Below are 27,476 nucleotides of genomic sequence, written 5' to 3' on the forward strand. Positions count from 1 at the left end.
AGCCCACTTCCCTCTACAGATGCTGCCCAGCCTGCTGTGTGTTCCTCAAGCGTGCGTTACGTTGTTCATTCTAAGAGGAACTAGGTGAAGAAAGCTAATGGCATGCTGGCCTTTATAACAAGAGGAATTGAGTATTAGTAAAGAGGTCCTTCTGCAGCTGTACAGGGCCCTGGTGAGACCCCACCTGGAGTATTGTGTGCAGTTTTGGTCTCCAAATTTGAGGAAGGACATTCTTGCTATTGAGGGAGTGCAGCGTAGGTTCACAAGGTTAATTCCCAGAATGGCGGGACTGTCATATGTTGAAAGATTGAAGCGACTGGTCTTGTATACACTGGAATTTAGAAGGATGAGAGGGGATCTGATTGAAACATATAAGATTATTAAGGGATTGGACACACTGGAGGCAGGAAGCATGCTCCCGCTGATGGGTGAGTCCAGAACTAGAGGCCACAGTTTAAGAATAAGGGGTAGGCCATTTAGAACAGAGATGCGGAAAAACTTTTTCACCCAGAGGGTGGTGGATATGTGGAATGCTCTGCCCCAGAAGGCAGTGGAGGCCAAGTCTCTGGATGCTTTCAAGAGAGAGTTAGATAGAGCTCATAGATAGTGGGGTCAAGGGATATGGGGAGAGGGCAGGAACGGGGTACTGATTGTGTATGATCAGCCATGATCACAGTGAATGGCGGTGCTGGCTAGCAGGGCCGAATGGCCTACTCCTGCACCTACTGTCTATTGTCTATTGTATATACTTGCCGTAGAGGTGTGGAGGAACATCGAAAGGTGAGGGGCTAGACAGTTCCTTCAAAAGGTTATCTTTGGCAGTGTTTAGCACAACGATGACGCCAGGACAGCGAGTTCCTTATTGTTTACTGTGTAATGTTTACCTGTGCTGCGCACTACATAAATTTTGAATTATATTTTCAAAATAATTTGTAATAATACTTTGTTTTATGTGTTGTGTATAGTATATGTTTTTGGATGCGCTGTGGTCCAGGGGGAAGAACGTTGTTTCGTTTGGTTGTATATATGTGTACAGTCAGATGTCAATAAACTTGAAGTTAATCTCTCTGTTCGCCTGAGGCCCGTTGACAGTGCCCTCCTCATTTGGGGTTTTAATGTATGTGAGGATGGAATAGAATGACGGTTGTTAAAGAAAAACAAAATCTTATCAGGCTTCTGACTTCCAACCCTGAGCATAAGGGTCGGCAGGCTCACCTCCCCCGATGCTTTGGAAGCGGCTCCGGCCATCGGACCTTGACGCCCCGTCACTCGGGCGTCGCGACCCTCAATCTGGTTGTTCTGCGGAGTGTAAGGCTTGAGGAACATAAAGTCGCTTTTAGCCGACTCGGGGGTCAGGCACACCTTGTAACAGTAAGCCTGGGAAGGGAGTCGGCAGCCGCCGGCTTCCGAGCCGCTCGGGGTTCCCTTTGTACCTGCGGCCAGCTGGACATTGACATTGGATTTCTGATAGACCTCGCCGGAGTCCCTCCTTCGACCCGGACAAGGTTTGGAGCAGCAGGTGATCACTGGGCTGGCGTGCCCGCGGGTTCGATTCCTCTGACACCTGATGAGAGCCAAGACCACGATAGCGACCAGGAACAAGCACGAAACTGAGCCTAGGGAGATGATCAGGTAGAGGGTTAAATCCGAGTGAGGCTCCGGTTCGCTGGTCAGTTCCGGCTTGCTATTAACTAGACCATCCACTACCGTTAATACGATGGTGACGGTGGCGGAGAGCGGGGGCACCCCGTTGTCCTTGGCTTGAACTACCAGCCTCTGTTGGCTGGAGTCCTTGACCCCGAAGCGCCTAGCCAACCTGACCTCCCCTGTGTGCATCTCCAAGTTGAACAGGCCACGCTCACTGGCCCGAAGTAGCCGGTAAGAGACCCGGGCGTTCTGGCCCTCGTCCGCGTCCACCGCCGTCACCTTGACCGCCAGCGCGCCCGCCTCCGCCCAACGCCCTACCGTCTCCTCGGCCACCGAGCCGTTCCGGGCCAGAGGCGACACGATCACCGGCCCGTTGTCGTTCTGATCCAGGATGAAGACGTGGACAGTTGTGTTACTGCTGAGCGGGGTGAACCCGGCGTCCTGCGCTTGAATCTGGATCTGGAAACTTTTAAGTTGCTCGTAGTCGAAGGAGCGCAGAGCGTAGATGTTACCGTTGTCGGAGTTCACCGAGACGTAGGTGGAGATAGACATTCCCTGGATTCTGCTCTCCACAAGAGAGTAAAAGAGGTAGGAATTCTGGTTCTGGTCTGGGTCCATGGCCGTAACCGAGCAGATAGAGGCGCCCGGCGCGTTGTTCTCCGTGATGTAGACGGTGTAAGACGGCCGGGTGAATCGCGGTGCGTTGTCGTTGACATCCGACACTCTAACGGCGATGGTGGTGTTGCTGGAGAGCGAAGGGCTTCCCCCGTCGCTAGCCGCCACCGTGATGTTGTACTCGGGCACTGCCTCTCGGTCCAGCGGGCCATCGGTGACCAGCGTGTAATACTTTTTGAAGGACGGCAGGAGTTTGAACGGGAGGCCGCCGAGCAATCGGCAATTTACCCGGCCACTGGCTCCGGTGTCGCGGTCGGTCACGCTGATCAGGGCGATGACGGTGCCCGGTGGAGCATCCTCCGGGACGGGGCTGGACAGGGAGGTCAACACGACCTGCGGCGCGTTGTCGTTCTCATCCTCGATCTCCACTATAACGTTACAGTGAGCTGCCACGGCGTTCGGACCCAGGTCTTTCGCCTGTACGAAGATCTCATACACGGGGACCTCCTCATAATCCAGCACTCCCTTCACCCTCACCTCCCCGCTCTGGGGCCCCACCGTGAAGAGTTCCCGCACCCTCTCGTCAGCATGGTTGCTGAACGAGTAAATGACGCGGCCGTTGGTACCTTCGTCCAAGTCGGTGGCGTTCAGTTGGATGACCAGAGTCCCAGTAGGAGCGTTCTCCCTCATCCTCACCGTGTACACGGTCTGGTCAAAGACCGGCACGTTGTCATTGGCGTCCAGCACGGCTACGGTAATGCGAACGGTACCGGATTTCTCGGGTGTCCCTCCGTCTACAGCGGTCAGCACCAGCCGATGAAGCGCCAGCTGCTCGCGGTCCAGCGGTTTCTCCAGGATGAGTTCGGCCAACTTGCTGCGCTCGCTGCGAGTCTGAACGTCCAGGAGAAAGTGCTCGTTCGGCGACAGACGGTAGGTGCGGAGAGAATTGGTGCTAACGTCCGGATCCTGCGCACTTTCCAAGGGGAACCGAGCTCCCGGAGCCGCCGACTCGGTGATCTCCAGCCTAACGTGGTTTCGCGGGAAACTGGGGGCATTATCGTTAACATCCATAATCTCGATTTCAGCCTGATACAGTTCCAAGGGGTTTTCGATCACAACTTCAAGGTTGAGGAAACAGGTGGGACTAATACCGCAGAGTTGTTCCCGGTCCATTTTCTCGTTCACGAAAAGAATCCCATTCTCCAAATTCACCTCCAAATATTGCTTTCTGGTACTGGAAACCATCCGGAACCTGCGGGCGGACAGTTCGGCCACGTTTAGTCCCAGATCGTCGGCTATATTCCCAACGAAAGCGCCGTGTTTCAGCTCCTCGGGAATGGAGTACCGAATCTGTCCGCAAGCTCCCTCTAAAATCCCCAGCAAGATCAGCAGAGATAAAACGAACCCGTTCAAAGAGCGGCTCCCATCCGAAGCAGACATCACAACAGCAATGGCCCAGACTCCCGCCGTCGCTTGCGCAAGTGAACTCAAATCTATTTTTTCTCTCTCTTCCGCAAACATAAAAAACTTTATTTTCGCGTGTTTAAATCGTAGGCAAGCCTAACAGGGCCAAGTCGATGCACTGACATCCCGAATTCGTACAAGGGCACAAAGGTGCCCATTTCAAGCGCGTCTCCCCACATCTCTTGCTGCCGCCGGTCCACTGTCGTACTGACAGCGTGGGGGATGTTCGGAGCGTTGCTGCTCGCTCGCCCCCTCTCTGCCTTGCTACTGTGCTTAACGCTAAGACGGGGAAGGAGGAGGGGAAGGGGGGAGGGAGGAGGAGGAGGAGTGGGACCACCGGCTCCCCGCCTCATTGGAGGAACCGCGCTAACAGTTTCTAAAGGAGCCCGTTCACCGGCGAAGCTGCATGTGGCTAATGTGCCAAAGCTCCGTTCCGGAACCACCATTCCCATTTGCGATTCAATTTCAAAAAACAAATATATTTTCTGGAATATATGTTATTATTTGTAAATTTATTTCTGGTAATATTACTTTATGTGTTTTGTGTGAGTTTCAATACTGTGTTGTGTAGTTTTGGTCCGGAGGAACGTTGTTTCGTTTGGAGATATGTGTTTGAATGACAATAAACTTGAACTTGCCTTGAAATCCGAATCTTAAACGACTTAACTTCGCTTGAAACTGAACAGATTCCCAATCCGTCGTATCGGTCCTTTTCCGCCATAGGCTGGAGAAGCAACAGCTCATATTCCGATTTCTCCCTCAAGTAATTTTCCCCTCCCTCTTCCTCCATTCCCCACCCTGACTTGTTACCTATTTGCCTCACCTGCCTATAACCTCCCCTCTGTGTCCCTCCTCCTTCCCTTTCTTCCGATGATCCATTCTTCTCCATCCCTTTGTCTTTTCCACCTATCACTTCTCAGCTTCATCTCCCTCCCCAAACCGCCTGGTTTCACATATCACCTCCTACCTTGTCCTCGATCCCTTCCCCACCTTGTTATTCTGGCACCTTTCCCTTTCCTTTCCCGTCCTGATGAAGGGTCTCAGCTCAAAACGTCCACCGTTGATTCATTTCCATAGACGCTGCCTGACCAACTGGGTTCCTCCAGTATTTTGCGTCTGTTGAACAGATTTTTGCCTTTTTCCAATCTTAAGTTCAAGTTTGCCTGCGCATCACTGAACAACAATAAAGAGCCTTTTGAGGGCAGCTGTTGATAAAATGGCGTTTTTCACTGAAATACAAATAAAATTTGCAAGATTGGCACAGCTGAGATTTTTTACTAGCCTGACTTAACTTATAGCTTGGCTTATAGTTCGGCTTGGTTTGCTCTCTGCGAGTCCGTGCAGAGCAGGTTGTAATCCGCTTGCAGTGATAGTCGTGCGGTCGTTCGAGTCCAGAATGATATCTATCAGTGGGTAGAGACCGATCCGGGGTCTACATATACTCGTGTAATGTGGGCAAGAGTAAGAGGTGTCTGGTCTGTGGTTACTGTTCGGGTTATTTGGTTGCTCGCTCTCTCCTTTCGCAGCTGCCGTTTGTTCTCCGTGGTACAGCCGAGGTCGCTCTTGTGTAGCACATCTCCCTCATGAACAGATTTCTTCCAGGTGTATCTATGAGTGCAGTGTCTTCCCAGATTTTAGATGTAACGTTGAATGGCTTCAGGCTGGTTTTAATTTACGCACACAAAATGCTGGAGCATCGATTTCTCCTTCCGCAAATTTTTCCCCTCCCCGTCCTCCAGTCTTCTATTCCCCACTCTGGTCTCTTATCTCTTCTCCTCGCCTGCCTATCACCTCCCCCTGGTGCCCCTCCTTCCTCCCTTTCTCCCACCGTTCTCTCTCCTCTCCCATCAGATTCCTGCTTCTCCAGAGCTTCATCTTTCCCACCCACCTGGCTTCACCTATCCTCCATCCCGACCCCTAGCTTTTTATTCTGGCAGCACACCCCCCCCCCTTCTTTTCCAGTCCTGAAGGAGGGTCTCACCCCGAAACGTCAGCTCGTTATGCCGCCTGATCTGGGAGTTCCTCCACCATTTTGTATGCTTAGCTCTGGATTTCAAGCATCTGCAGAATTTCTCGTGTTTATAACTTTGATATTATCTTTTAAGCGTTTCATTTGTGCACCAAGAGCTCTTGACCTTCCTTCAATTGGGAGTAAAGGATCTGTTTGGGAGACATGGGTTAGGCATCCGATGGCATGTCCTATCCCTTAGCTTGGAGTTTGTGTTGCTTTGTCGCTTAAAATACAGAGGAAGGGTTGTACTGTCAATGGTGGCAAATTTCTGATAAAATATTGAACTCAATCCCTCTCATAAAGACCATTCAACAAATTTGCACTTAGAGAATGTTTATCCTGAAGCCAATAACCGGGTGTGGCTAAACACAATCTTGATGAACGGCATCTCATATTGGATACCCTGGGTTTCAGGAAATGTAGAGTCTGTTTGACCCAAAAGCAGAACAGCAGCTGAGCCCAGCAGGTAAGCGTGATTATGAAGAAAGCAAGCAATGCCTCTACTTCCTTAGAAGTTTGCAAAATTTTGATAGGCTCCTATAGATATGAGGTGGAGAGTATATTGACTGGCTGCATCATAGCCTGGTATGGAAACACCAATGCCCTTGAAAGGAAAATCCTACAAAAGTAGTGGATAAGGCCCAGTCCAGCACCCTTCCCACCAATGAGCATATCAACATGGAGCACTGTTGCAGGAAAGCAGCATCCATCATCAGGGACCCCCACCATCCAGGCCATGCTCTCTTCTCACTGCTGCCATCAGGGAGGAGGTACAGGAATCTCAGGACTCACACCACCAGGTTCAGGAACAGTTATTACCCCTCAACCATCAGGCTCTTGAACCAGAGGGGATGAAGGGTCCAGTATGAAATGTGGACTGTCTATTTGCCTCCAGAAAAGCTGCCTGACCCATTGAGTTCCTACAACATCTTGCTTGTTGCTCCACATTCTGGGCCTTGCCATTCCTCGTCCATACTGAAATTAGATCCTTGTTGTTTACGGATATGGTGGAAATTGCTCTCTACAAACCAGCTAATGTTCTTCCAATGTCATGGCTATAGTTGGAAGAACTTTGATGGAGGAAAATGCGTTCAGGACATTATTATGTACTGAAGTGGACTGTATCAGTGTAATTCTTCCTCAAACCATAAGATCACAAGCCGAAGTAGCCAGAATTAGGCCAATCATCCCATCAAGTCTTCTACACCATTTCATCATGGCTGATTTATTTTCCCTCTCAACTCCATTCTCCTGCTTTCTCCTTATGATCTTTGACACTCTAACTAATCAGGAACCAATTAACCTCTGCTTTAAATAACCAGTGACTTGGCCTCCATAGCCATCTGTGGCAATGAATTCCACAGATTCACTACTGTCTGGCTAAAGAAATTCCTCCTGATCTTCATTCTAAAGGGACAACCCTCTATTCTGAGTCAATCCCTCTGGTCCTAGATTCCACCACCATGAGAAACATCCCCGCCACATCCACTCTATCTGGGTCTTTCACTGTTTGATAAGTTTCAATGAGATCCCCCATAATTCTGCTAAACTCCAGTGAGAACAGACCCAGATCCATCAAACTCTCCTCATACATTAACCCTTTCATTCCTGAGATCATTCTCATGAAAGTCCTCTGGACCCTCTCTAATGCCAGCATATCTTTTCTTAGAGAAGGGGCCCAAAACTGCTCCCAAGCATGATCTGTCCAATACTTTATAATGTCTCTGCCTCTCAGCCTTGCTCAAAATGAATGCTAATTTGGCACAACTATTCCAATCTATCTATCTATCTATTTACTTACTTACTTGCTTATTTATTTATCTATTTGTTTATTCATCTATCTATGTGTATTTCTGTTTATTTATTTATTTTTGTTTGTTTACTTATTTGGCAGTACGTCGCGGAGAAGGCCCTTCCGGTCTTTTGAGCCACACCACCTCAGCAACCCCACAACCTCGATTAGCCCTAACCTAATCATGAGACTATTTATCGTGATAATTAACCTACCCAAAACATCTTTGGACTATCAAAGGAAACTAGAACACCCAGGGAATCCCCACACATTCCATGGAGAGGATGTATAGAAACTCCTTACAGAATGGTGCCAGAACTGAATTCCCAAACTCTGGAACGTCCCGAGCTGTAATAGCTTCACGCTAACTACTATGCTAGTAGTTTGACCAAGATTCCCAACTAAGCTAGCTCCCATATCATCACTCAAGACTCAAGATCATTTATCAGACGCTATCCAAGTCTTGGAGCCCAGGCCAAAGACTGGAGTTTGAAGGCCCAATGCCTACAAGTTTGAGATTCCGGGCCCAAGGACTGGAAGCCTGGAGGTGGCCTGCCCTGAGGTTTGAGGCCTGTGTGAAAGGGCAGAAGGGTGGGAAAGGGGGTTGTTTTGCTCTGTTACTGCTGCCCGTGCTGTGCTGTATTGTGTGCTGTGTTGTTGTTCTGCTGAACATGGTGGGCATGCAATGTTGGCACCAGAATGTGTGGCAGCACTTGCGGGCTGCCCCCAGCACAGCTGTAGGTACTGTCGGTTGTTGACGCAAACGACACATTTCACTGTATGTTTCAACGTACACATGATATATAGATCTGAATCTGTTGCTGCCTGTTCCTCCAGCATTTTGCTGTTGCTCACATTCCAGCCTGCCCTGTCATTTGGAAGGGAAACTGAGTGTTGGTGCTTCCGTATGCTACAGACTTGGAGGTACTGTAACTCAAAAGGAGCCAAGCCACAAAACTGCAGAGAAATTTATAGAAAGCACAGACACCCGATACAGTTTAAGGGACTAGACAAGCACGTGGATTGGGTGTAATCCGATGTAGATTTTATCTCGGTCTACAGTGGATGCAATCTCACTGGCTCTCCACCCGGCTTTGCATCACCTGGACAATAGATCAGTCTGCTGTTTATTGATTGCAGCTTTGTGTTCAACACAATCAGGCCTTCAGTTCTAATCAACAAGCTCCAAAACCTGGGTCTCTGTACTTCCCTCTGCAACTGGATCCTTGACTTCTTCACCGGAAGACAGTCTGTGCGGATCAGGAATAACATCTCCTCATTGATAATCAACACTGGTGCACATCAAGGATGTGTGGTTAGAGAATTGCTCTACTCCCTCTGCACCCGTAACTGTGAGGCTAGGCACAACTCAAGTACCATCAATAAATTTGTTGATTACACAACCATTGTTCTCAGAATTTCCAGTGGTAATGAGAAGACATACAGGAGTGAGCTAGATCAACTGGTTCAGTAGTATGGCAGTAACAACTTTGCACTCAATGTCAGTAAGACCAAAGAATTGTTTGTGGACTTCAGAAAAAGGAAGTCAAGGAAACACACACCAGTCCTCATCGAGGGGTCAGAAGTGGAAAGGGTGAGCAATTTCATGTTCCTGGGTGCCAGATCTCTCAAGATCTATCACGGGCCCAACATATTGATGCAATTACAAAGAAGGCACAACAGCAGCTATATTTAATTAGGAGCTTGAGGAGACTTAGCATGTCACCAAAGACACTCACAGATTTCTACAAATGCACCATGGCCAGCATTCTACCTGGTTGCGCCACCATCTGGTGTGGAGGGGACACAGCACAAGCTTAGAAAAAGCTGCAGAAAGTTGTTAAACTCTGCTAGCACTAGACCCCCAAGAATCAAGGTCTCCTTTAAAAGGCAATGCCTCAAAAAGGCAGCATCCATCAATAAGGACCCCCGTCACCCACATTGTGCCCTTTTCTCATTGCTACCATCAGGGAGGTACAGGAGCCTAAACACACACACTCAACATTTCAGGAACAGCTTCCTCCCCTCTGTCGTCAGATTTCTGAATGGACATTGAACTCATGAACACTAGCACACTACTATGTTCTACTCTTTTGCACTACTTACTTAATTTATTTTATTTATATATTCTTCTTATTGCAATTTATAATTATTTTAAAATTGCAAATTGCGAAGTACTGCAATTTTTACGACAACAAGTTTTACGACAGATTCCAGTGATATTCAAGAATACTACAACCTCGTTGTGGTTTGGAGGCTTGCGTGCCTCAGTGACCCAGGGGGCTATGCTGTGGCTCTTGGTAGGCTCACCCATGCCGAGCAGAAGTCAGACTGAGTGATCCACCAATCCTCCGGTTTCCGGGGTTCAGCTCAGGACTGACAGCCCTGACTGGTCAAACAAAACCGTTATGGAAACAGCCAACGAGTAATCCCTCTGAGTGTGATGGTATTCCTGAGTCTCCTTTCATGGCAGACAGTAGTGAAAACAGAGAGGCGCCATGACGAAGGAAGCTCTGTACACCACCAGAGATAAAGGATCTTTGTTGCTGCCCTAAACGCCAGAGGAGTAACAGGCAGTAAATAAGTGAGTAATTTTGGTGATATTAAACCTGATTCTGAATTCTGATCATTGAGAATGATTTATTTATTCATTCGTTCACTCATTTATTTATTGAGATACAGTGCAGAAGAGGCCCTTCTGGCCCTTCAAGCCTTGCTGCCCAGCAACCCCTGATTTAAGCCCAGCTTAATCACGGGACAATTTACAAGGACCAATGAACCTACCAACCAGTACATCTTTGGACTGTGGGAGGAAACCAATGCACCCAGACGAAACACATACGGTCTCAGGGAAAACATACACACTCCTGTCAGGCAGAGGTAGGAATTTTTGAGTTCATTGTGAAGCCATTTGGGGCATCTGTCATTTACATTCTTTTTATAAATGCCAGGGTGAATAAAAGGAATTGACTCTCTTTTCTAGTTAATTAATGACAAACTCTAAAGCCATTAAACTGTATTTGAATAGCTCTTTGCCTATTATTAATATAAATATTTGTTGAGCAAATCTGTGGGAAGAAGGTGGTTATAATGAGAGGTTGTAGACTCAACTCCATCACAGGCACAATGCTCCCCACAATCCAGAATATCTTCAAGAAGGTGGAATCCATCACTAAGGACACTCACCATTTGGGGCATGTCCTCTTCTCAAATCTACCGTCAGGAAGAAAGTACAAGACCTTGAAGACCCACACTCAACAACACAGGAACAGCTTCTTCCCCTCCACATTCAGATTCCTAAACTGTCCATGAACCCATCAATACCAGCTCATTGTTATTCCTATATTGCACTATTATGTAATTTGTAGCATTTTTAAGTCTTTGTGTACTGCACCCCAATCAGGATTATGTGAAGCCACGGGAGCAGGTGGTGGATGGTTGTATGAGCAGCTGATACATATCACAAGTCCTGGTGATACGACCACTGACACCAGGCAGACAATCTCTGAAGGTTACTGATAATGGCTGGGGTCACCCATCTTGTGTAGACACTGCCTAGAAGAAGGCAATGGCTAACCACTTCTGTAAAATAATTTACTAAGAACATGAACAAAGAAAAGAGTCAGAGTAAAGACGGATAGATGGAAGGCCAGATCGCCTACGTAAAACATCATGGCACACAATGATGGTGACTGTACTGCAAAACAGCAAATTTCACATCAAGTAAGTCAGTCTGATGAAGGGTCTCAGCTCGAAACATCAACTGTTTTCATTTTCATAGATGTTGCCTGACCTGTTGAGTTCCTCCAGCGTTTTGTGTACTATGCTCTGGATTTCCAGCATCTGCTAAATCTCTTGTGCCAATGATAATAAATCTGTTTCGGATTTGGATGTCCAGCTGTCTTTATTTGCACTCACCCAATATAATCACGTCCCTTGAAGATAGTTCCTATCCCATTGACAATCATAAAATGATACAGCACCACCATTCTGCCCATCATATTCATACTAGAGTTTTCAGAAGAGCTAACCAATTAGCAGCAGTTTCTTATTCAATTTTATAAGTAATTCCTTTAGTGGTTTGATTACAACATTTAGACCTTAAGACCAGAAGATAAGAGAGCAGAATCGGGCCATTTGGCCCATTGAGTCTGCTCCACCATTTCATCCTGGCTGAGCCATTTTTCCTCTCAGAGATGGGTACATGTATGAGACCAGACAGAATAAATTCGGTATGGATTAGATGGGCTGAAGGGCCTGTTTCTGATTGTAATGCTCCATGACTCTCTAATTCCCTTTCGAAAATATGTTCTTCACTAACCTTTCATAAAATTAATTCCAATTAATAACAACACAACAATTAAAAATATACCTGCAACATCATTTCTTTGTTTCTTCTACCAATTAATTTAAATCTCTGTCCCCTTGTTACTGACCCGCTTTCCAATGGAAAGGATTTCCCATCAACTAATTTCAGAAATATCTCCATTAAATATTAAACCATTGAACTTCTTTACTCTGAGAACAATCCCAGTTTCCCTGCTCCCTGCTGTACACAGCATACTGTAATTCATTAAAGATGGTGCCATTTGTTCAAATATAATCATTAAGTCCTATTCAACATTCTTTACCTCAAACAAGTGCTCAACATTATAAAGATAAGGCAAAGATTAGCTTTATTTGTCACAGTTACATCTAAATATACAGTGAAATGCATCATTTTCATCAAATTCAATTAGCAAGGGTGTGCTGGGGGCAGCCCACAAGCATCACCACACTTCCAGCCCCAATATAGATTGGCCACATCATACTAACCCAGCTTTGAAATGCAGGAGGAAACCAGAGCACCCAGAGAAAACCCATGCTTTCTTCCGGAAGAACGTAGAAACTCCTTACAGAGAGCAGCAGAATCACACCCCAATCCACGGCACTGTAAAGTGCTATGCTAACAGCCGCATTACCAACCTACATTAACATGCAAGCATAATTAGATCATAATCAATGGCAGTAATTATAGATTAATTCTTGTTGGAATAAACTGCAGATGTTGGAATTCCAAAATAAAAACAGAAAAGTCTGGGAAAAAAAATAAAACAGGGCAAGAGTTCTGACAAAAGTTCACACATGTTGCCCACTTCTCTTTATATTATGTTTATAATATAATTTGCAATCACAGGCAGGGCAGGAATGAGAGGCAGACTGACAGATTCAGGTCCAAAACCCTTCACCAAAACTAACCTTATTTTCTTCCATGCATAGGTGCTGCCTGACCAGCTGAGTGTTTTAGGTTTCAGTAAGATTCAGACTGAAAGACCAGGCACTGCTTCTTCATAAGGAAGCACCGTCTTTCGGAAGAGTTGTTAAACGGTACTCTCACATCTTAAAAGAAAATAGTTTTGAAGCTGAAAGACTGTGCTATCTTCTAGACACCTTCATTCACCAGATTAAGATTTATTTATCACATGTATATCAAACATACAAAATTCGCTGTTTGCATTCAGGATCCAGAGAAGGTGTACAAGAGTTATCTCAGGAATGAAAGGGTTAACATATGAGGAGTGTTTGATGGCTCAGGACCTGTACTTGCTGGAGTTTAGAAGAATATCTCATTGTGGGGAGGGGTCTCTCATTGAAACCTATTAAATATTAAATGAAAGACTTAGATAGAATGGACATGGAGAGGATTTTTCCTATAGTGGGGGAGCCTTCTGAAACACCAGCCTCAGAATATTTATTCACTTATTTATTTAGCAATAGACTGTGGAGTAGGCCCTTCCAGTCTGACTAGATATGCAGCCGGCAACAATCTATTCAACCCTAGCCGAACCACTCACAATGACCAATTAACATACATAACTCTACAAGGATGTCCCTTTAGAACAAAGATAAGGAGGAATCTCTTTAGCCAGAGGGTGGTGAATCTGTGGAATTCATTGTCACAGATGGTTGTGGAAGCTGTGTCATTGGGTATATTTAAAGTGGAGATTAATAGGTTCTTGGTTACTATTGGTGTCAAAGCACAGGAGAATGAGGTTGAGAGAGATGATAGATCAGCCATGAATGGCACAGTAGACTTGACTAGCTCAATGGCCAAATTCTACTTCTATGTCTCATGGTCTCGTCGAACCAGGACACCCATGGCTAAGCTGTGGGCAGCCCACAGATGTGGCCACACGTTGCACCACCAGCATAGCATGTCCATAATGTTAATCAGAGCAACACAAATAACAACAACAACAACAAAACAGCAATATTGGAACAAAACAAGACAACAACAGGAAAACAAGCCCTTTCCCGCCTCCATTAACATTATTAAAATAAATGACCTGGCCTTTCACACTGGGAGTATTGTGTTCAGTACTGGTCACCTTATTATAGAAAGAATGTGGAAACTTTAGAGAGGGTGCAGAGGAGATTTACCAGGATGCTGCCTCAATTAGACAGCATGTCTAATGAGGAAAGTTTGAGTAAATTTCTCTCTGTGGACAAAAGGAGGATGCAAGATGTCTTGATAGATGTGTACAAGGTGATAAGAGGCATAGACCAAATGGATAGCCAGAGACTTTTTCCCAGGGCAGAAATGGCATAATTTTAGAATGACTGTTTGAAAGTTTGGAGGGGATGTCACAGGTACTGTACAATTTTTTTACGCAGAGAGTGGTGGGTGTGTTGAACATGTTGCCAGAAGTGGTGGTAGAGGTAGATCCATTAGGGACATTTAAAATACTCTTAGATATGCAATGGATAATGGAAAATGGAGAGGGAAGAGTTGGATGAATCAGAGTAGGTTAAAAGGTTAGCAAATCATGGGCCAAAAAGTCTGCATGCGCTATAATGTTCTATATTCAGTGTTCTCCTTTGTCATCCTTGGAGTTCACTGAAGAAAGACTGACAAGGACAGTTTCTACAGCGAATACACATGGAAGGTACTGTCCATATCTCTTTCTCACACTGGAGTCATTCTCATTCCCCACAGATGCCACCTGAGATGCTAAGCTCTTCCACCATTTTCAACTTTTGCACCCAACCTCCTGACAGCATCAATGACCTTTTGTGTTTATTCCAATTCTATAAACCTATTATTGCACCTGATGAAAGTGGTCTCATGTACTCCCTACAGCTGAAACACGTGAACAATGTCTGTTCCAAGTCCATAAAAGTCACAATTCAATAACAAAACATCACGCATAATATTTTGGCTCCAACCCAACATTTGGCTTGGGAGGACACCTGATATATATGATTGTGAGATGCATAGATAGACTGCTGACTTCTGCTATGGTCAAAATATCTAATACAAGAGGGTATGTGTTTAAGGCAAGTTCAAAAGAGATGTCTGTTTATTTATTTAGTAATATATTGGGCCCTTCTGGCCTAATGAGCCCCATCACCTTGCAGCCCACTTATGCAACACTAGCTTAACCACAGAACAATTTATGATGACCGATTAACCTACTAACCAGTACTTTTTTGGACTGTGAAAGGAAACCCATCGTTCGGGGGAGGAATATACATAATCCTTACAGATTGCACCGCAATTGAACTCCAGTCTCCCACAGTTTGAGCTGTAATAGTTTCATGCTAACCGCTACACCACTGTGGTGTCCCCTCCCCAAGTTCTCTTGTGCGGGGCAAGTTTTTTTTTTGTATAGAGTGTGGTGGGTGGCTGGAAAACGAGCTACCACAGGAGGTAGTGGAGGAAACTACAATAGAGGCATTTAAGATGTTTGCAGATGTGCAGTGAATGGAGGGATATGAACTTGTGTAGGCATAGGGATTAGTTTAGTTAGGCATTTAATTGCTAGTTTAATTACAGTAGGTCAGCACTAGATGGGCTGAAGTTCCTGTGCAGCACGGTTCTATGTTCAATATTCCAATTAAAGCCAAACCAAGCCAAAACCAGCTCTCCAACTTTGGGTTAGCATTTAAAATAAATCGCAACATTAAACCAATGTCCTACCAATTTATTGAAAAGATAGTCCGTAGCGAAAGTCTGTTGCTACCACACAGTAAAGCAGCGGTAAGTACGACGATGTTACAGCTTGGGGCGTCATGGACGACCTCCGTAAGTAGTTTGTACGTTCTCCCCTTGGCTGCGTGGATTTCCTCCGGCTGCTCCAGTTTCCTCCCACAGTACAAAGAGTGTGGTGTAGCGCAGGCTCGTCCTGCGGGTGGTCATCCGAGTCAAGGTTTTCTACAAAGCACACTCCACCGGCTACCGGAGCTGCAATCTCCGAAAGGTTAGAGTCCAGGGACCGCTGGCGCTGATCTGTTCCATCGAGGCTAGTTGCGGCTCCAAGTTACCGGATTTCTGTATTCTACTCTGCTGTGGATGCCAACGCACAAAAACAGGAAGTTAGCATTGTGTAGTAGATGAATTGGTCATTATAAATTGTCCTATAATTAGGCCTGGGTTAAATCCGTGGGTCGCTGGGCAGTGCGGCTCATTAGGCCGGAAGAGCCTGTTCCGCGCTGTATCTCTAAATAAAGATAAACTTTTGTACGTTTGCATTAATTATTGTTGTGTCTTGTCGTAGGAGTTGCAACTGTAGCCGCAGGGTTCAAACTTTAGACGCGTTGCTTTGAATCCGCCGCACGCAGATGCGCATGAAGATATTGCTTTGACAACCCCAACCCAATGACAGTCTGTTGCTTTTATACACAAGTTTCGGTTCTCTTCCGCTCTCCAGGAGGCAATCCGCCGCTACCTTTAAATGCAATTCCTTTGACGCTTATATTATTCATCGCTGGCTCCAGCTCATCAAGGCGGGGGATGCGAGCACTTGCGAGGACGCGGTGGTGCTGAAAGACAGCGCCAGTCATAGAAGCCCCCCCGCTGTAATCCAATACAACGAGAGCGGTGAACTATCTCTTTAATCAGCATCTTGCTCCAACACAGGGCCACGGATAAAGATATTCTTTTCAGCAATCGTAGCAGATGGTGTGCCATAATTCTACATTCTGATTAAAGTACAGCATGGGATCAGCGTTTTATTTTAAATCTTTTAAAATTTGCCTTGAGGTCAGATATTGACAGATCTAACCTGGACGCGGGCCCACAGCTGATTAAAGTCCTTTCATAATATTGTGTGTGACAGCACCAGTTACCAGCGCGGCTGAGGGAAATGGGAAATAGAACATAGACAGAGAACATGGAGAACATGTAACACAGAACATAGAACACATATAGAACATACAACATTACAGCACAACACAAGCTGTTTACCATTTACAGTGATGATTTGGAAGAGGGGACTGAATGTAGCGTAGCAAAATTTGCTGATGACACTAAACTGAGTGGAAAAGCAAATTGTACAGAGGATGTGGCGAGTCTGCAGAGGGACATAGATAGGTTAAGTGAGAGGGCCAAGGTATGGCAGATGGAATACAATGTTGGTAAACGTGAGATCATCCACTTTGGAAGGAATAATAGGAGAGCAGACTATTATTTAAATGGTGAAAGATTGCAGCATGCTGTTGTGCAGAGGGACTTGGGAACCTTGCGCATGAATAGCAAAAAGTTGGCTTGCAGGTACAACAGGTTATTAAGAAGGCAAATGGAATGTTGGCCTTCATTGCTAGACTGGTTCAATTCAAGAACAAGGAGATTATGCTGCAATTATACAGGGTACTGGTGAGGCCACACCTGGAGTATTGTGCGCAGTTTGGTCTCCATACTTGAGGAAGGATATACTGGCTTTGGAGACAGTGCAGAGGAGGTTCACCAGGTTGATTCCAGGAATGAAGGGGTTAACCTATGAGGAGAGATTGAGTCTATCCTCTCTGGAATTCAGAAGAATGAGAGAGGATCTTATAGAAACATGCAAAATTTTGAAAGAGATAGATAAAATAGAAGTTGGAAAGTTGTTTCCATTGGTAGGTGAGACTAGAACTAGGGGACATTGCCTCAAGATTCAGGGGAGAAGATTTAGGTTGGAGATGAGGAGAAACTGTTTTTCCCACAGAGTGGTGAATCTGTGGAATTCTCTGCCCAGGGAAGCAGTTGAGGCTTCCTCACTAAATATATTTAAGAAACTGTTAGATAGGTTTTTATATAGTAGGGGAATTAAAGGTTACGGGGAAAAGGCAGGTAGATGGAGCTGAGTTTACGGACAGATGAGCCATGATCTTATTGAATGGTGGGGCAGGCTCGATGGACCGGATGGCTTACTCCTGTTCCTATTTCTTATGTTGTTATGTAAGCCGGATGGCGGACCTTTTAACCTACTCTAAAACCAATCCAACCCTTCCGTCCCACATAGCCCTCCATTATTCTATAATCTAATAGTCTCTTAAATGTCCCTAATGTTTCTGCCTCTACCACCACCTCTAGCATCCACCACTCTCTGTGTAAAAACTTACTCCTAACATTCCCACGATACTTTCCTCCTTAAAATTTTGCCCCCTTGTATTACCTATTTCTGCCCTGGGAAAAAAAGTATCTGGCTGCCCCTCGCTCTCTGCCTCTGATCATGTTGTGCTCCTCCATGAAGTTGTCATCCTCCTTCGCTCCAAAGAGAAAAGCCCTAGCTTGCACAACCTTTCCATGTCAGACATGTAGCATCCTTGTAAATCCCTGCACTCACCCTAAAGTTTCCACATCATTCCTATAATGAGGTGACCAGAATTAAACACAAATTTCCAAGTGTGGTCTAACCCAAGTGTGGATTTTATAGAGCTGCAACATTACCTCATGGCTTACATTCTGCACAATGATTCAGGAATTACAAGTATATCCTCTGCTTTATTTTTAATTCCTGCTTCTAAACATGTGTAATGCTAACGTAATCACATAAACAATAATCTACTTCAGATTAACTGTCTTTGGATGAAAGGATTTATCCCAAATCCTGTGAATTTATGATTATCAGTCATGCACTGTCTCCAGTGGTAATGTAGACCCTGTGGCCACTTTATTAGATACACCTGCTTTTTAATCCAAATATCTAATCAGCCCATCAAGCGGAAGCAATTCAATGCATAAAAGTATGCAGACTGGTCAAGAGGTTGAGTTGTTGTTCAGACTAAATATCAGAAGATTCTAGTTTCAACATTATTTAATGTCATTTCTAGCACACAAGTGTAAAGGAGAACAAAATGATTGTTACTCCCGAACTGATGCAGCACAAAAAAACACAGTAAGATAAAGAACACAATTTAAAAACAACAAAATAATTATAAATACATTTGATAGCTTATATATGCAGATTGATTATATAAAGTTATAAAATTATATAAGATATATAAAGTGACACTAGGCATGGGAATATCTGTACATATTCTGACTGGCAGGAGATGATAAAGTAGTGGTGGTTGCGGGTGTGAAGGGGGTGAGTTAGTGGGTGGAGGGGTTAATCAGCCTTACTGCTTGGGAAAAAGATCTTTTTGAGTCTGGTGGTCCTGGTATAGATGCTACGTAGCCTCCTCCCTGATGGGAATGGGAAGAACATTCCATGAGCAGGGTGGGTGGGATCCTTCATGATGTTAATGGACATTTTCCTGCACCTTTCTGTATATATGTCTTTGTTGGCAGGTAGGTTGTTGCCACCAATGTGGTTTGGACTTCCCGTTATAGAGCCTTCCTGTCCTACATGGTGTAGTTTCCATTCCATGCAGTGATGCAGCTTGTTGGGATGCTCTCTACTATACATGATGTGAGTATAGATGTTCAAAGTCCAGCTCCCTTCACCCCCCTCAGAAAGTAGAGTTATTGGTGAGCTTTCCTGATTGTGTGGAATTTGTTCTGGCAACATGAGAGATTGTGCAGGATGTGTACTCCCAGAAGTTTGAGACTGCTGGCGGTTTCCTCTGCTGTGCCACTGATATGAACAGCAGTGTGAGTCGGTGAATTCTCTTGAACACATCTCCTTTGTCTTGTTGACTTTGAGGAAGAGGTTACTAGCCTGGCACCAGGCATTGAGCTTTTCCACCTCCTCTCTATAGGCATCTCATTGTTGTGGGCTATGAGCCCCACCACTGTCATGTCAGCAGTGAACTTGACAATGTGTTTACTCGGGTGTTTGGCCGTACAGTCGTGTGTGAGCAGAACGTACAGCCATGGCTCAGCACACAGCTCTGGGCTGAGGATGATGGGGCTGGTGGAGCAGTTGTGCATCCTGACAATCTGAGGTCTGTTGGTTAGGAAATCCAAACCCAGTTGCACAGTGGTGTATTTAGACCGAGGAGTAGGAGTTCGTACACCAAGCTCTGTTGAATGCCGAACTGAAATCCAGAAACAACATTCTGAAATAAGTGCCCTTTTTTTCTAGGTGGATCAGGACCAGGTGCATGACAGATGCTATAGCAGTTCTGCTGGTAAGCATATTGATGAGTGTCCAATGTGGCAGGAATGGAGTTTTTGACATGTACCATTATCAGCCATTCAAAGCATTTCATCATTATTGACATCAGTGCCACTGGGAGGTAGTGTTTAGTTCCGAAAGTGTAGAGCATAATCCTTGCACTACCATGGCCACCCATCACAGATGCAAGCAGCTGCATATAAGCACACTGATGACTACACATTAATACTTTTGAATGTAGCCAATACTTTCTAATGTTATCTGGGAAAAGGAAGAAGCATTTTACACCTGCAGCTGTTGAAGCTTGCACAGTTACAACAAATGTACTCCCTCCTTCCTGTCTCTGTGGGCATCTCAATGAACTTTATGAGCAATGAATTATCCTGTTGTTTTGCAGGCCCAATTGAATGAACATTGTTCCATATATTGAGCCACTGAGCTGTGCTTCACAGCAGATAGTGCAAAATAGAAAGCAATTGCCAACGTTTCAATAAAAGCAACTCACCACATATTTATCATCTAGACACCAAGTAGTCAATTAGTTAACAAAAGCCTATTTAATCAAAAAAAAATCAATCCAAGACCATGCTTCATAAGCTTAGTTAACGGTTATTGAAAACACATTTAAAGATATGGTGTAAGGATGTAATTCTGCCAGAATATATCGTGGGTAAACACCGTAAAGGTGCTTTGGTCTTTCAGAAGTAACTAATGGACCACTTAAATGTCAGAAGATTAGTTAATCCAGTTGTAGTGTGCGCAATTAACAGGAGAAATTATTCAAGGATAATTGAGGACAGATCAGGCTTTCCAATGAGCCCTTGCATATCATTAACAAGAGACTAGAAGGGACTTTGTTCATGTCTCGTGACACCTGCACATTAGTGTGGTAATGTGGCTGCACAAATTATTATGTTAATGCAGAGCATTTAACACACCCCACCACTAATCCCATAACCTATGGAAACACTTTCAAAGACTCCTCAACTCATGTTCTCAATATTTACTGCTTATTTATTTTTTCTTTTTGCATTTTCACATTGGTTGTTGGTCCAGTTAGGTGCAGTTTTTAGACCATAAGATACAGGAGTAGAATCAGGCCATTCGACCCATCCAGTCTACTCCATTTCATCATGGCTGATTTATTATTCCCCTCAACCCCATTCTCCTGCCTTGTCCTCATAACCTTTGACACCCTTACTAATCAAGAAAATATCAAACTTCCCTTAAAAATACCCAATGACGGCATCCACACCACTGTGGCAATAAATTCCACAGATTCACCACTCTCTGGCTAACAAAATTCCTCCTCGTCTCTGTTCTAAATGGATTTCCCTCTATTCTGAGGCAGAGCCCTCTGGTCCTAGACTCCCCCACTATTAGAAATATGTCTCCACATCCATTCCACTTAGGCCTTTCGATATTCGGTCGGTTTCAATGAAATTCTATTGTGTTTCTTTGTATTTACTGTGTATGCCCACAAGAATCTCAGGGTACCGTATGGTGACGTACACTTACCTTGATAATAAATTTGCTTTAAACTTTGATCATCCCCTTTCTACAGCGAGAGCTCCCAAACCTTCCTGTTCAGTACAGACTGGCAACAAGATGTCCTCCACAATCATGATCAACACAGGTGAATCACAAGGAAATTCATCTCAAGGTAGTATATGGTACTTTGATAATAAATGAACTTTGACACCTGCACGTTAGTGTAGAAATGTGGCTGCACAAATGCTCAATCTGTCCAAGTTGCATGCCATCTTGGACAATGGCTCCCATCCACTCCATAATGTACTGGTTAGGCACAGGAGTACATTCAGCCAGAGACTCATTCCACCGAGATGCAACACTGAGTGCCATAGGAAGTCATTCCTACCTGTGGCCATCAAACTTTACAACTCCTCCCTTGGAGTGTCAGACACCCTGAGCCAATAGGCTGGTCCTGGACTAATTTCCACTTGGCATTATTTACTTATTATTATTTAATTATTTTTGGTTTTATATTGCTATATTTCTACACTATTCTTGGTTGGTGCGACTGTAACGAAACCCAATTTCCCTCGGGATCAATGAAGTATGTCTGTCTGTCTGTTAATGCTGAGTCTAACACATCCCCATTCTTAGCAAAACTCCTCAACCTTTCCTGTGGTTCTGTCCATAAAGTATAACCCTCTTCCTTATTACCTCTCAACCTTCATGTTCCTGAATCAGCACGGACATCTTCACTCACCACAACTCTAAACTGATTCCACAACCTATAGACCCTCTTTCTAGGCCCACACCTTTTGTGAAATGTGCTATCATGGGTTATGGCAGAGACAGATGCATAGGGACAATTAATGTTTCCTTATATAGACACAAGGATGAAAGAAAAATCTAGGTCTATGTGGAAGGGAAGGGTTAGATTGATCTTGAAGGGTCAGCTCAATGTCGTGGGCTGAAGGCCCTGTGTTCTTCTATGTTCTAACTCATGTTCTCAGTAACACAGGAGATTCTGCAGATGCTGGAGATCCAGAGCAACACACACAAAATGCTGAAGGAAGTTTTCAGGCTGGGCAGCATTGATGGAAATGAATAAACAGTCGACATTTTAGGCTCAGACTCTTCTTCAGCAACTTCATCATGCTCTCAGTATTTTTTAAGTCACAATTTACCTTCATTTGGACATTATTTGATTGTCAGCTTTTGATTACGTATAGTTTTTCATAAGTTCCATTGTATTTCTTTTTCCTCTGTTCAATTCCCACCGCTACCTGTAAGGAGTTTGTACGTTCTCCCCATGACTGTGCGATGTTACGAGAGATGCAGGCTTGGACTATGTGTGTTACGCCTGAGTGAGGCGGGTCTATGACGTCAGTCACAACCTGCTGCAGACTTAAAAACAAATGGAGAGAGAGAGAGACTGGGATAAAGCTGTTGGAACTTCAATTTGTTGCTGTCATCGTAAGACTGGGAGTTCCATACTCTCCTGGGCCCAAAAGGTTGGGTTGATTATCGGCACGCAGTGCACAACGGACGTGTGACTGTCACTTCGTAGAATCCATATCTCTCGCACTGGTACGTCACAAAATACTCCCAAAGTTTCCTGCTGCAGACTTAAAAACATACAGAGAGAGAGAGAGAGAGAGAGAGAGAGACCGGGATAAAGCTATTGGAACTTCAGTTTGTTGCTGTCATCGTAAGACTGGGAGTTCCATATTCTCTTGGGCCCAAAAGGTTGGGTTGATTATCGGCACGCAATGCACAACGGACGTTTCCTTCCAAAGTACAAAGACATACCGGTTGGTAGATTAAATGGTCATTATAAATGTCCCATGATTAGGCTGGGATTAAATCAGGGGATTGCTGGGCGGTATGGTTCGTTGGGCTGGAGGGGCCTATTCTGTGCTGTATCTCGATAAATAAATAGATAAATAAATTCCAACAAGAAAATGAATCTCAAGATAATATATGGTGACATTTGATAATGAATTTTACTTTGAGTTTGACTTTATCTCTATGTACCGTACATCATCCAACCTCCTCACACATCTCACAGCAAATTAAAATACGAATAGAGGTAATTCGACCCACTGAGTCTGTGCTAGCTTTCACCGCAATCCAATTTCCATCACACTCACACTCATTCGCTATAATCTATTCTCTTTCACGGCCAACAATAGTCCCCCGATTCCTCTACCACTCAACTACATTCAACTACTTGACCCTCCTCAGCACCCAACACATCAGTGCAAGACACTCTCTGTAAGGAGTTCGCACATTCTCCCCATGACCGCATAGATTTCCTGCAAGTGCCCCAGTTTCCCCCTACATTCTGACGTGGAATGACAGCAAATAGGTGGCAAGAACAGGTGACGTACAAAAGTGTTATGAAGAGGAAAGCGCAAAGGGTGACAGAAAGGACATGAAAAATGTTCAGCAAGTTATTAACCAGATGAAGAAAATGACCTGAGGAGCAAAAAATAGAGGTGTTGTGCCAAAGTACTTAAACCAGTAATTAAATGGCTAACTAGACGAATCCCTTCTGCCTGCAGTTCGTATCCTAGCGTTCTGTGCACATAGGCTGCCCGGTCGTGTACCGATTAGTTCAAATCTACTAGAGTGCAAGGTAAACTTTATTATCAGAGTATACACATGTCATCACATACAACCCTGAGATTATTCCTCCCGTGGGCACACTCAGCAAATCTATAGAATGGTAACTGTAAACAGGATCAATGAAAGATCAAGTACAGCATAACAAACTGTGCAAATGCAAATATAAATAAATAACAAGAACATGAAAGAACAAGATAAAGTGAAATCATTGGTTATGGGAGCATCTCAATTTAGATGAGTGTAATTATCCTCTTTGGTTCAAGAGCCTGATGGTTGTGGGGTAGTAACTGTTCTTGAACCTGTTTGTGTGAGTCCTGAGGCTCTTGTACTTTCAAACTGATGGCAGCAGTGAGAAGAGAGCATGGCCTGGGTGGTGAGGATCTCTGATGATGGATGCTGCTTTCCTACAACAGTGTTTCATGTAGATGTGCTCAATGGTGGGGAGGGCTTTACCCGTGATGTACTGGGCCGACTCCACTATCTTTTGCAGCTTGGGACATTGGAGTTTGGAGTTCAATTCCAACATCGTCTTTGAGGAGCTTGTATTTTCTCCCCATGAACCACGTGGGTTTCCTCCGGGAGCTCCCATTTCCCACCACAGTCCAAAGACATGCCAGTTAACAGTTAATTGGTCATTGTAAATTGTCCCATGATCAGGATACAATTAAATAGGTGGGTTGCTGGGAGGTCCAGCTCCTGGGGATGGAAGGACCTGCTCTGTGTTATATCTTTAAATAATAAAAATAACAAAATAGTGATTCTGAGCCTTTTAAACACCTTTATCATCCGCCATGTTGGGACCTCAGCTATTCACTGCCCAGACCAATGAATTAGAAAATGGGTGAAGAGCCACTCACTCAGGACACAAAGCTGAGAGGCATTGTCTGCCATGTGGAAAGGGCTCCATTGGATGAACAAAGAGATTTAGCAAAAGGGCAAAGCAGTGACATAGGACATCCACTCTGGATCTGGGAAAGGTATAATTGGGATATTGGAAATTGCCTCAGTTGCAGAAATTCCACAGGGATATGAGGGGGAGAGTGTGAAAGGGGGAATGCTGCACTGATCTTCTTAACCAGCGAAAACGTTTAGAAGAGGTTTCAAATCGGAGAAGTGTGAAGAGATTTGAAAACAGAATATCACTTTGAGAGGTCGAATTTGAAAAAGTGTACAGGGATAATGGAAGGATTCTTAGCAATGTGGAAGAAAAGAGCGATTTTGGGGTCCATGTACATAGATCCCTTAAAGTTGTGCACAAGTTGATTGGGTGGTTAAGAAGACATATGGTGCATTGACAGTTATTATTCGGAGAACAGTAAAGCGATGAAAACTACCTCCTGATCTTTGCTCTCTTTTCACAGTATTTAGTTCATTTAATTTTTTAAAATTACGATAACAAATATATATTACATATAAAGGTTCAAACATTCATTTTATTATCAAACTACATATGCAGAATACAACTCTGAGATTTGTCTTCTCCAAATAGCCACAGAAATCAGAAAACCATAGATGTGGCTGAAAGAAAGACATCAACCTCCCCCCCCCCCATGTAAAGAAAAATAAACAAAAACTCACAAACCCCAAACAGTCTCCCCGAGCCACTCCCCCCCTCACACAAAAACTATCAGAACCCCCACACCCCCAGCCCACCATTCGGCAACAAGAAAGGAACGACAATTAACAAAAAAAACATAGAACTGAAAGAGGCCAATATGAATGACAGTCTAATTCATAAATCTCAGAATTTCAGTAACAACTCCAGAGCATTGGGACCCAGCATTCCCTCTGAGAGCAGATACACCTTAATACATAATGCATATATTATATATAACTTTTATATATGTTGAAATTGAATCCACATTCACCACTTCTGCTGGCAGACTCAGTCCACATTCACACCAGCTTCCGAATGAATATGTTTCCCCTCAGGTGCCCTTAAATATTTCACCTTTTACCATTAACCTTTGACCTCTAGTTGTAGTCTCACCCAAAGTCAGTGAGAAAAGCCTGCTTGCACTTACCCTATCTATACTCCTCATATTTTTCGATACCGCTATCAAATCTCCACATATTCTCCTACGCTCCAGAAATCAGAAGCAATTATATTGTAGACACAATAACAGCACCTGCACGCACCCACCAATCCACCGGTGTTTTACATATCTCAGATTTTGTCAGATCTTTTTTGGCATCTGGATATCACAGCAAGGCTTGCATTTATTTCCCATCTCTAATAGCCTTTGGGAGGTACGTCTCTACCCAAGGAGGTGTAAGGTGCTCCTTCCCTCCACTAGCCAGCAGGTCACCCTTGGGCAAGGTTCAGCACCTGCTTAGCCCCCCGATCAGGGTCGCATGGGAGCAGGTGGTGGATGGCCGTATGAGCAGCTGGTGCATACCACAAGTCCTGATCTTGCGACCACTGATGCCAGGCAGACAATCTCTGATGAGTATTGATAATGGCTGGGATAACCCATCTTGTAAAGACCCTGCACAATAGAAGGCAATGGCAAACCACTTCTGTAGAAAAATTTACCGAGAACAATCACAGTCATGGAAAGACCACATTCACCTACGTTATATGACACGACACATAACGAACAAATAGCCCTTTAGAAGATGGAGGTGAGCTGTCACCTTGAATCACTAGCAGCCTCCACTAAAGCAGTACGTATAGTGTTGATACACTGCAGTACAAAGTTCAAAGTACATTTATTATCAAAGTATGCATAAATTATACAAATTGAGATTCATTTCCTTACAGGAAGCCACAAAGCAAGAAACACAAAGGAACCCAATTTTTAAAACTTGACCAACACCCGGGGCACAGAGAAAGAGGGAGAAAACACAAATCATGCAAAAAGTAAAAGCAAGCAACAGCATTCAGAGCCATATTGAGTCCATAAACCCAGAGCCCAGAGCAGCTAGAGTAGGCCTACATCTTCAGTCTCAGTTCACCAGAGCGGCAAATTGCCACGAAGCTCGCGGACGTGACGTGTACAGCAGCTGGAGCAGTGACATGACCTCAGCGCCATGGAGAGAGGAGTAAACATCGCGGCAGAGTGAGGGGAATCGGCCTGATCCTCGCCTACGGTCCCAACGCCCTGCTTTAACAGTCTATCTGGGCTGACGTTTAAATCCTTCAAACACCGGGCCCGGCCCCACTGCAGCAAAAGACAGACAGACAGGCATACTTCACTGATCCCAAGGGAAATTGGGTTTCGTTACAGTCGCACCAACCAAGAATAGTGTAGAAATATAGCAATATAAACCATAAATAATTAAATAATAATAAGTAAATTATTCCAAGTGGAAATAAGTCCAGAACCAGCCTATTGGCTCAGGGTGTCTGACACTCCGAGGGAGGAGTTGTAAAGTTTGATGGCCACAGGCAGGAATGACTTCCTATGACGCTCAGTGTTACATCTTGGTGGAATGAGTCTCTGGCTGAATGTACTCCTGTGCCTAACCAGTACATTATGAAGTGGATGGGAGACATTGTCCAAGATGGCATGCAACTTGGACAGCATCCTCTTTTCAGACA

At 44.6% G+C, this 27,476-nt stretch overlaps 1 protein-coding gene across 2 annotated transcripts in view; it reads right to left on the minus strand.

The window, feature by feature from the left end:
• The window catches only part of LOC140739265 (protocadherin-10-like), a 44,543-nt gene extending 40,544 nt beyond the window's left edge, over positions 1-3,999 (minus strand). For both annotated transcript variants that reach the window (XM_073067409.1, XM_073067410.1), the window contains exon 1: positions 1,216-3,999. In XM_073067409.1, the coding sequence (XP_072923510.1) occupies positions 1,216-3,783 (2,568 nt within the window). In that variant the 5' untranslated portion in view covers positions 3,784-3,999. The remainder of the gene's footprint in view (positions 1-1,215) is intronic.
• Positions 4,000-27,476: the final 23,477 nt, after the last annotated feature.

Source organism: Hemitrygon akajei, chromosome 15, assembly GCF_048418815.1.
Source record: "Hemitrygon akajei chromosome 15, sHemAka1.3, whole genome shotgun sequence".
Taxonomy (NCBI): Eukaryota; Metazoa; Chordata; class Chondrichthyes; order Myliobatiformes; family Dasyatidae; genus Hemitrygon; species Hemitrygon akajei.